At 42.9% G+C, this 11486-nt stretch overlaps 1 protein-coding gene across 1 annotated transcript in view; it reads right to left on the reverse strand.

Annotated features, from left to right (window-relative positions):
* Window positions 1-11175, reverse strand: part of ULK2 (unc-51 like autophagy activating kinase 2) — a 161999-nt gene extending 150824 nt beyond the window's left edge. The window contains 3 exon segments of the mRNA XM_070735424.1: window positions 5855-5911; window positions 5913-5948; window positions 11004-11175. Of these exon segments, the coding sequence (XP_070591525.1) occupies window positions 5855-5911; window positions 5913-5948; window positions 11004-11093 (183 nt within the window). The 5' untranslated portion in view covers window positions 11094-11175.
* Between the last annotated feature and the right edge of the window lie 311 nt (window positions 11176-11486).

Genomic DNA, 11486 nt, shown 5'->3' on the forward strand with positions numbered 1-11486 from the left:
GAGGATTCCTTCTCCCCAAGTGCATTATTTTACATTTGGAAACATTAAACTGCAGTTTCCATTGCTTTGACCATTTATCTAGTAAAGCTAAATCATTTACCATATTACAGACGCCTCCAGGACATGATAGCATCTCCCAATATCTGAGGTTTATTTATTTATTAGATTTGTATGCCGCCCTTCTCTGAGGACTTGGGGCGGCTCACAGAATACAAAAAAACAACACAGCAACAAATCTAATGAATTAAAAATCACAATCTAAAAATCCAATATTTAAAAACAATCATACCAGTTCAATCAATACAACATATATCTCATTACGTTGGCCAGAGTGCTGAGACCTCATTGCCCCAAGCCTGGCGACATAGGTGAGTCTTGAGACTCTTACGGAAGGCGAGGAGGGTGGGGGCAATGCAAATCTATAAAATAGAATAGAATTTTATTGGCCAAGTGTGATTGGACACACAAGGAATTTGTCTTGGTGCATATACTCTTAGCGTACATTAACAGAAAAAGATACATTTGTCAAGAACATGTGGTACAACACTTAATGATTGTCATAGGGGTCAAATAAGCCATGAAGAAACAATCAATATTAATAAAATCTTAGGATACAAGCAACAAGTTACAGCCATACAGTCCTAAGTGGGAGGAAAAGGATGATAGGAATGATGAGAAAAAATAGTAGAAATAGAAGTGCAGATTTAGTAAAAAGTCTGACAGTGTTAAGGGAATTATTTGTTTAGTAGTAGTAATAGTAATAATAATAGTAATAATAATAGTAGTAGTAATAATAATAATAATAATAATAATAATAATAAAAAATTAGATTTGCAAGCCGCCCCTCTCCGAAGACTCGGAGTAGAGTGATGGTGTTTGGGGAAAAAACTGTTCTTGTGTCTAGTTGTCTTGATGTGCAGTGCTCTGTAGCAACATTTTGAGGGCAGGAGTTGAAACAGTTTATGTCTAGGATGCGAGGGGTCAGTAAATATTTTCCCCGCCCTCTTTTTGACTTTTAAAGAAGACATTGGACAACCATTTGTCCCAAATGTCTTCTGCTTCAAGGTCTCTTTCAACTCTGTTCTTCTCTTAAAATGTCAAATATCTTCTTCCCTCCTGGTACTCGATGGATACTCAGAAAAAGTGAAGGGACTTCTACCACCACAATCCTTATTCCAAAGCTAAATAGAAATGGTTTAGCATCAGTTGGTAGATCTCCACTGAGGGTATTTCCATTCTCCTGAAACTTGATTTTTTTCTTCACAGTAGACTAAACCCGGAATTTCCCTCTGTACAAAATGCATGCTGTACACATTCCTACTATCTCGTCCGTGGAATTTGCAAAGATTCTGCACCACCACCACCGCCCCAGAATAAATTAAAAGCACCAAGTGCAAGCAAAGGTATTGTGGCTTGTGCTTTCAGCTTCTACCACAGCTACCGGATCACTATCATCAGCCAAGCACCCCGAATTCGGAAATTTTGAACATACAACTCAGTTTGTCCCCTTTTTTCTCACTTAGCATTTTGCATGGAGCAAAAATATATATAAAAAGGAAAAGCTAGGGCGCCAGAATTATGAATGTTCGGCACCATTCCGGACTCCCCATCTGTATAATCCCAAACCAAATTGAAAATTATAATAATAATAATAATTTATTGGATTGGTATGCCGCCCCTCTCCGCAGACTCGGGGCGGCTAACATCAATAATAAACACAACATGTACAATCCAATAATAAAAACAACTAAAAACCCCTATTATAAAACCAAACATACACACAAACATACCATGCATAACTTGTAATGGTCTAGGGGGAAGAGCTATCTCAACTCCCCCATGCCTGGCGGTATAAATGAGTTTTGAGTAATTTACGAAAGACAGGGAGGGTGGGGGCAGTTCTAATCTCTGGGGAGAGTTGGTTCCAGAGGGCCGGGGCCGCCACAGAGAAGGCTGCTGGGATTCGTGCGGTAGAATAGAGTAAAAGGAAAAAAAGCAAAACAAAAGGCCCTCAAATTAGGGTTAGTTTATATACACAGGCAGTCCTCGACTTACAACCACGACGGAGCTGAAAATGTGCTGCGAAGCAAAGCATTGGTTCAGTGAATTCTGCCCCATTTTACGAGCTTTCTTGCCAGGTGTTATCGTATTTTTCAGACTATAAGACGCACCGCTGTATAACACATACCAAGATTTCAAAGAGGTAAGTAAGAAAAAAAAGTTTTTGTCGTCCCTGGCCCCCAGGTGCCTCCCAAACCCTCTATGGGACCTGTTTTTTTCAAAGAGACCCATATTTCACTGTTTTTGAAAAAACCAGGCACACAGGGGGTTTGGGAAGCCTGCAGGGTGCTCGTGGGGGCTGGGGGACAGTGAAAATGCCATAGTTTTTGTCAAAAATGGCCCATTTTCACCCTTTTGCAAAAATGGGGTGCACAGGGGAGTTTGGGAAGCCTGCAGAGTGGTCCTGGGGGTTGGAGGAAGGCAAAAAACACCATTTTTTAGAAAAACTGACATTTTTCAGTCTTTTTTTGCAAAAATGGGGTGCACAGAATGTTTGGGAGGCCTGCAGAGTGCTCCTGGGGGGATGGGGGGTGGCAAAAATGCCCCCGTTTTTGCCTTCTCCCAGTAGCATTCTGCAGGCATCCCAAACACTCTGCACATCCTATTTTTGTGAAAAATGGGCCCATTTCTCGCAAAAATGTCACGCAGGGGCGGAGCTTTGGGAGACCAAAAATGGCTGTATTCGGTGTATAAGGTGCACAGACATTTCCACCCTCTTTGGGGGGAGGAAGGTATATCTTAAGCTCTGAAAAATACGGTAAGTGAACCACTGCAATGGTTAAAGTTAGTGACACGGTCGTTAAGTGAATCCGGCTTCCCCCTAGACAGGAGGTCGCAAAAGAGGAATCGCGTCACCCTGTGTTTCTACAACTGTCATAAACATGAACCAGTTGCCAAGCATCCAAATTTTGATGACATGAATATAAATATGAGGACCAGTCAGTTATAAGTCACTTCTTTCAATGCCGACTTCGAAGAAATGAAGTGTTGTTTATTTTCTATTTATTTTATTCGACTTCTATGCCACCCAACCCCAAAGGACTCAGGGCGGCTTCTAACAATATAAAAAAGATACAAGTACAATAAAAAGAGGTCAAATGTAAATATCTAAAACTATAAACCCCCGTTTAAAAACCCGCAACTCAAGCGATCGAAAGCATACCATCCAGTACAATTCGGCCATGACAGTTGTCAAATTCATGGTCCCCAGGCCTGCTGGCAAAACCAGGTCTTCGCAGCCTTTCGGAAGGCCATTCGGGTGGGAGCAATATGAATTTCCGGGGGGAATTGGTTCCATAGAGCCAGGGCAGCCACCGAGAAGGCCCTCCCCCTGCATTGCTTAGTCCAGTGATTTTCAACCTTTTTTGAGCCTCGGCACATTTTTTACATTTACAAAACCATGGGGCACATTGGGGGGGGGGGCGGCTAAAAACAGTTTGGACAAAAAAATTCTCTCTCTTCCTCCCTTTCGCTCTATTTCTCTCTCCCTCTTTTTTCTCTTTCTCCATCCCTCTTTCTTTCTCTCTTCCTTCTTTCCTCTTTTTTGCTCTTTCTCTCTCCCTCGCTACTTCCCTCTATGTCTTTCTCTCTCTCTCTCTTGCTTTCTTTCTTTCTTTCTCTCTCTTTCTCTCTCTTGCTTTCTTTCTCTCTTGTTCTCTTTCTCTCTCTTGCTTTCTTTCTCTCTCTCTTGCTTTCTTTCTCTCTTGTTCTCTTTCTCTCTCTCTTGCTTTCTTTCTCTCTCTCTCTCTTGCTTTCTTTCTCTCTTGTTCTCTTTCTCTCTCTTGCTTTCTTTCTTTCTCTCTCTCTTGCTTTCTTTCTCTCTTGCTTGCTTTCTCTCTTGTTTTCTCTCTCTCTCTTGCTCTTTCTTTCTCTTTCTTTCTCTCTCTGAGCTTCGCGGCACACCTGACCATGTCTCACGGCACACTAGTGTGCCACGGCACACTGGTTGAAAAACACTGGCTTAGTCGATGGGACCTGGAGGAGGCTGACTCTGTGTGCTCTTTTTGGTCTCTGGGAGGTATGTGTCAGGAGACAGTCCCACAGATAGTCTGGCCCTATCTATGGGACTTTATAGGTTATAATCAACACCTTGAATTGTGCCCGGAGAGTAATAGGAAGCCAGAGCAGTTCATGGAGTGTAGGTGTTATATGACAGCTCACTCGGCTGCCTTCTGGACTATTTCTAGTCTCCGAACACTCTTCAAGGGTAGCCCCATGTACAGCGCATTGCACTAATCAATACGGGAGGCGATGAGGGCCTGAGTGACTGTGCGTAGAACTTCCTGGTCCCAATAGGGCCATAATTGGTATACCAGGCGAACCTGGGCAAAGGTCCCCCTGGCCACAGCCAAGATCCAGGAAGACACCCAAGTGGTGGACCTTGTCGGAGGGGGTTAATTATTATTATTTATTAGATTTGTATGCCGCCCCTCTCCGTAGACTCGGGGAGGCTTACAGCAATGCTAAAAACAATATATAATGACAAATCTAAGTTAGAATCTAAAATAACAATAATACTTTTAAAAAGTCTAATGTTCCACCCCCCCCTAGAACAATGGGTGGACAGGTAGAGTGGTCCTTAGGAGGAAATGCCCATAGCCACTCGGGCTTGTCTGGGTTGAGCTTGAGCCTGTTGGCTTCCATCCAGACCCTTACAGCTTCCAGGCACTGGCACATCATATCCATTGCTTCACTGAATTGGCAGGGAGGTGGGAGATGTATAACTGGGTATCATCAGCTTACTGATGATACCTCACCTCATGCCATCAGATGATCTCACCCAGCGGCTTCACATAAATGTTAAATAGTAGGAGGGAAGAGTACAGACCCCTGCAGCACACCACAAAGTCAAGGCCTTCTTGCACTTAGTCAATATAAATAAAAGCACACCATGCCTCGTAAAGTGTAAACCTTTGAAAAGTGTTCGGAAACTTCAGATTGTGCAGAATGCAGCTGCGAGAGCAGTCATGGGCTTTCCCAAATATGCCCATGTTACACCAACACTCCGCAGTCTGCATTGGTTGCAGATCAGTTTCCGGTCACAATTCAAAGTGTTGGTTATGACCTATAAAGCCCTTCATGGCACACCGGACCAGATTATCTCAGGGACCACCTTCTGCTGCACGAATCCCAGCGACCGGTTAAGTCCCACAGAGTGGGTCTTCTCCGGGTCCCGTCAACTAAACAATGCCGCTTGGCGGGACCCAGGGGAAGAGCCTTCTCTGTGGCGGCCCCAACCCTCTGGAACCAACTCCCCCCAGAGATTAGAATTGCCCCCACCCTCCTCGCCTTTCGTACGCTACTTAAAACCCACCTATGCCGCCAGGCATGGGGGAATTGAGATGCTCTTTCCCCCTGGGCCTTTACAATTTCATATATGGTATGTCTGTATGTATGTTTTGGTTTTTATATATTAATGGTTTTTTTAATCATTTTTAGTATTTATTGGATTATTATTGTACATTGTTTTATTACTGTTGTTAGCCGCCCCGAGTCTCCGGAGACGGGCGGCATACAAATCCAATAAATAAATAAGTAAGTACAGTAAGTAAGTAAGTACAGTAAGTAAGTAAGTAAGTAAGTAAGTAAGTAACTAAGTAAGTAAATAAAATCTGAAACTAGGGAAAAAAAGACACTGATTTTGTTTTTCCCTGGCTGGACAAGCTCTGCTGGCCATCAACACAATCCTAGGTTGCTGTGATTGTGGGAGCTCTCTCCATTCTGGGAAGCTCCACAACAGCGTAAGGCGCCTTTTTCTGTGTGTTCCAAAGGAAAACAGCCAAGTATACAATACCTTCAAAATTTTTATCTCCTTCCCGAGCAGGAGCTGCGACTTCGACAGGTTTTTTTTTGTTAATGCTCTTGATAGCCACTTCCCAGTCGGTTTTCTGCAAAAGAGGGTGGAGAAACTGTTTTAAGTACAAGCACATTTTCTTGTTTTGTAAACAGTCACGAGAAGCAAGCAGCCCTGGTCTTTTTCCCCCCTTTTTCTTTCTTTCATAAAAGCTTTAAGATGATTAAGATTCCTGGAAAAAGCTCGGAATTGTTTTCTTCCCCCTCAACCGGTCTACAGCTTCCCGAACTCCTAAATACAACTGCCAATACCCTCGCCCCCTCGGACAATTTTAAAGTGACTGGGAATACTGGAAGTCGAAGTCCACAGGTCTTAAAGTTGGCCTGGCCAGACACCCCTAGTCTAAAGCCCTAAGACAGTGATTCTCAACCTGAGGGACGGGACCTTTTTGGGGGGTCAAACGACCGTTTCACAAGGGTCGCCTAAGACCACATAGGAAAAGACAAATTTCTCCTGGTGTTAGGAACTAAAGCATTCTATTCTGGCGCCTTGGAGCATATTTTTACAATCTGACCAATCAGGCGTTTATAGTAGGGGTTTCCCTCTGATCTTCCTGCCAATCAGCTTCAAGCTCTGTTGGGAGAATTGGCGGTTGGGGGTCACCACAACATGAGGAACTGTATTAAGGGATCGTGGCATTAGAAAGGTTGAGAACCATTGCCTTAGGAGAATATGTCCAGTTGCTAAGAGCTAGTGTAAAAAGGACAATTTGCGGAGATGGGCAGCATACAAATCTAATTAATTATTATTAATTTGCAATCAGGACCAGAGGACCAAACTTTTCAAGTGCACAACCTATGTAGGGAGCATGGCTGCATGTTCCAAAGACAAGAATCATCCCCTAACCCCCCAACACTTTACCCTTAGATTATCTAAGGTTGACCTTACCAAGTTCCTAAGAGGTCAGTAAGGGGCGTACATAAGTGCACCAGAGTGCCTACCGTCCCCTATCCAATTGCCTCTCCTATATCTCCTATATCTTCTCTTCTATACCTATATCTTTTCCTGTTATTCTCTCATAGTTATATTTTACTCCTTAATTTTCTCCTCTATTTCCCCTTTAATACATTCTACCTGATTATATCCTCTATAACCCTCATTGTGTATTATTGTGTATTGGACAAAACAAATAAATAAATTAACGTTTGCCCAGGTTCGCCTGGTGTACCAGTTGCAGCCCTATCTGGACCGGGACTCACTGCTCACAGTCACTCATGCCCTCATCACCTCGAGGCTCGACTACTGTAATGCTCTCTACATGGGGCTACCTTTGAAAAGTGTTCGGAAACTTCAGATCGTGCAGAATGCAGCTGCGAGAGCAATCATGGGCTTCCCAAGGTATGCTCATGCTACACTAACACTCCGCAGTCTGCATTGGTTGCCGATCAATTTCCGATCAATATTCAAAGTGTTGGTTATGACCTATGAAGCCCTTCATGGCATCGGACCAGAATATCTCCGGGACCGCCTTCTGCCGCACGAATCCCAGCGACCGATTAGGTCCCACAGAGTTGGCCTTCTCCTGGTCCAGTCGACTAAACAATGTCGTTTGGCGGGTCCCAGGGGAAGAGCCTTCTCCGTGGCGGCCCCGACCCTCTGGAACCAGCTCCCCCCTGAGATTAGAACTGCCCCCACCCTCCTTGCCTTTCATAAACTCCTTAAAACCCACCTCCGCCGTCAGGCATGGGGGAATTGAGACATCTCCCCCGGGCCTATACAATTCATGTATGGTATGTTTGTGTGTATGTCTGCTTTAATAATGGGTTTTTAAAAATGTTTTTAAATTATTAGATTTGTCTTGAATTGTTTTATTGTTTTTGTGAGCTGCCCCGAGTCTACGGAGAGGAGCGGCGTACAAATCTAATAAATAAATAAATAAATAAATAAAATAAAATAAATAAATAAACAAACAAACAAACAACTCCTTTAGAGGGATGAGGGGAAAACTCACAACTTTCTCCTTCTGGCTTTCTCCTTTTTTTTTTTAAGAGTCAGGGCAATCAGCTTCAGCACCCTCTTGACTTGGGTTCAAATGCTTAACAGGCAAAACCAGAGTCCTCCTACTGTACTGGAGCTCAATCAATAGTGCCTTTTACGAGACCTGCAGGCCATCCCCTTATCTTGAGCAGAGGGCTCAGAAGCCCCCTGTCTCAACAAGACTGTGGATGCCCAAAAGGAATCAGAGAGAGAGAGGACAGAATGAGAGGAGAGAAAGAGAGGGAGATGAGAGAGGACAGAAAGAGAGAAGTTGAGAGAAGAGAGAGAGAGACAGAGAGGGAGATGAGAGAGAGAGGACAGAATGATGTGAGAAGAGAAAGAGAGAGAGAGATGAGAGAGAGAGAGGACAGAATGAGGAGTGAGGGCAGAGAGAAGAGAAAGAGAGGGGGAGAAAGAGAGAGAGAGACCAAGTTGTTCAAAGCTACCTAACAAAAAAGACATTTGTGAAGATCCAAAAATATCTGCAAGTGAAGCTAGTAAATTCACAGAAAGATCTCTTGAGAGATAACTTAGCCCCTGCAGTAGGCAAGCAAAATTATTATTAAATTTATTTGCCAATCTCGCCAATTGTTATTTGCCAATCTTGCCATGGGGGATGCTCCAGGCAGCTTACAATAATAATAATAATAAAGAAGAAAAATGAAAGGAATGTAAACAGAATAGAAGTAACATAGAACCATAAGATAAACATTGAAAAAGGGACACAAGGAGAACTACACCAAGAGTGGGAGGGTCAACGCTCAAAACAAAACACACCCAACACCAAGAAGGCAAGAAAAGAAGGAATCCCGGTCAGAATTCCAGGACTCATTTGAAAGCAGGCTATCCGATGGCTCACTGGTGATCTCTCTCTCTCCCTAGCTACTTACATACATACCAACATACATACATACATACATACATACATACCTACCTACCTACCCACCCAGATAGAGAGAGAGAGAGAGAGAAATAGGGAGATAGAGAGAGAGAGAGAGAGAGAGAGAGAGAGAGAGAGAGAGAGAGAGAGAGAGAGAGAGAGAGAGATAGGGAGATATATATATATATAGAGAGAGAGATAGGGAGATAGATAGATAGATAGATAGAGAGAGAGAGATAGGGAGATAGATAGATAGATAGATAGATATAGATAGGGAGATAGATAGAGATAGATAGTATAGAGATAGATAGATAGATAGATATAGGTAGAGATAGATAGATAGATATAGATAGATAGATATAGATAGATAGAGATAGATAAGATAGATAGATAGATAGATAGAGATAGTATAGAGATAGATAGATAGAGATAGATAGTATAGAGATAGATAGATAGATAGATAGATATAGATAGATAGATAGAGATAGATAGATCCAAATCTATGTATCTATCCATCCATCTATCCATCCGTCCATCCATCTACATATCCATCTAACTGTCTGTCTATTGATTGGATTTAGAGACTGACCCACACCTGAAAAACTCTGGGCGGCTATCAAATCAAATGGCTAGGAACTTCATTCAAACCTTTGGACAAGAGGTTGGCACCCCCGCTGGCAAAACCCATGATCCTGTAAAACCTGTAATTTCAAAAACTCTGAACTACAAAACCCATGATCCTGGTAAAACCTTTTTTTAATTAAGTTGAGCGGTGAGAGGAGAAAAGGTTGGGAGGGAAACAGGCTGACATCATCCCATCCTGGCTCTGCTGGGGAAGGACACACAAGGCTGGCAAGCTCAGCAGTGGGCACAACTGCCCGGCCACCCCCAAAAATAGGGAGTGGGAGAAGGAAAACCAGCCATTTTTGGTGACAATTTATTTATTTTTATTTATTCATTTGTCCAATACACAATACACATGGGAGAGAATAGACATGAAGTAATATATATATAAAGATAATATGTAAAAATAGAGGAGAAGATATATGAAAGGAAGAAAATATATATGATATATGAGATAAAGGAAAGACAATTGGACAGGGGACGAAAGGCACACTAGTGCACTTATGTACAATACACCCAGCTTTAAAAACACACACACACACACACACACAAAACACACCAGCTTTCCAGTCGAGGGGTTTACCCCCAAAGTGTGCCAAACCTCAGAAACCTTAGTTAGGAAAAGCAGCAGAGAATGGAAGGGCCCCTAAGGAGAAAGGGCTTCCCAGGTGGGGGATGGGAAAAGCGCAGAGCCAACTTCAACCCTTTATAGATCTTTTATGTACACTGAGAATATCTGCACCAAAGGCAAATTCCTTGTTTGTCCAATCACACTTGGCCCATAAAGAATGCTATTCTATTCTTTCTCTATTCTATTCTTTCTCTGTTCTTTCTCTATTCTAATTTCTTTCTCTATTCCATTTTATTTCTCTATTCTATCCTTTCTCTATTCTATCTCTATTTTATTCTTTTCTTTCTCTATTCTATCTCTATTCTATCCTTTCTCTATTCTATCTCTATTTTATTCTTTTCTTTCTCTATTCTTTCTCTATTCTTTTCTTTCTCTATTCTATCTCTATTCTATTCTTTCTCTATTTTATTCTATTCTTTCTCTATTCTTTCTCTATTTTATTCTTTTCTTTCTCTATTCTATCTCTATTCTATTTTTTTCTACTGTATCTATTCTATTCTTTTCTTTCTCTATTCTCTCTCTATTCTATCCTATCTCCATTCTATTCTTTCTCTATTCTATCTATTTTTTTTTATTCTTTGTCCAAGATACAATACATATGAAAGAGAGTAGACATTAAGTACAGTAATATAAAAAAGATAGAAAGTAAGAAAGAAGAGAAGTAGATGGGAAGGAAAGAATATATATGATATAAGGGATAAGGAAAGACAATTGGACAGGGGACGATAGGCACATCAGTGCACTTATGTACACCCCTTACTGGCCTCTTAGGAACCTGGAGAGGTCAATCGTATTCTATCTCCTTTCTCCATTCTATCTCTATTCTATTCTTTCTCTATTGTATCTCTATTCTATCCCTCTCCTTCCCAAATCCGGCAGCCTTGGAAGCAGCCAGCCCACCACCTTTCCCCATCATTCACCCTAAGAGCCGAGACCCCCCCAATCCTCTCCCTTCGCCCATTCGCCCACCCTCATACCTTGCGGTGCCGACCCTTAAAGACCACGGCGAAAGCTCCATGCCCGATCAGGTCTTTTTTGCTGTATTCAAAATCCCCCACCACCTCCATGGTCTTCAGGGGGGCATGAAGCTTGAGTGGGGAGGGGGAGGGCGGAGGACACAACGCAGGGAGGAGGAGGACAAGGAGAAAGGGAAGGACAAGCCGAAGCTCTCACATCAGCAGGCTGGGGGAGGAGAGGCTAGGAGAGGGGGGGCTGGCTCTGCCCACGTCCTGGCCGCCCCCAACGAAAGGGGGCACCTGCTGGCATGACCGCTTCTTGCTGCTGACCTCGGACAAGGGGGCACCATCCAGCTTCCCATAGGCGATGGGTGTTTTCTGGCATGGGGGGTTTGGGTGGAGGAGAAGCGGGGTGGAGGAAGAAAAGCAAAGCAAAGATGAAAAAAACCCAGGTGTTTTTATTGATATAAAAAAGCAGCCCTTTCCTACAAGGCGAATCCCAAA

The sequence above is a fragment of the Erythrolamprus reginae genome, chromosome 1, assembly GCF_031021105.1.
Source record: "Erythrolamprus reginae isolate rEryReg1 chromosome 1, rEryReg1.hap1, whole genome shotgun sequence".
In the NCBI taxonomy this organism is placed as follows: Eukaryota; Metazoa; Chordata; class Lepidosauria; order Squamata; family Dipsadidae; genus Erythrolamprus; species Erythrolamprus reginae.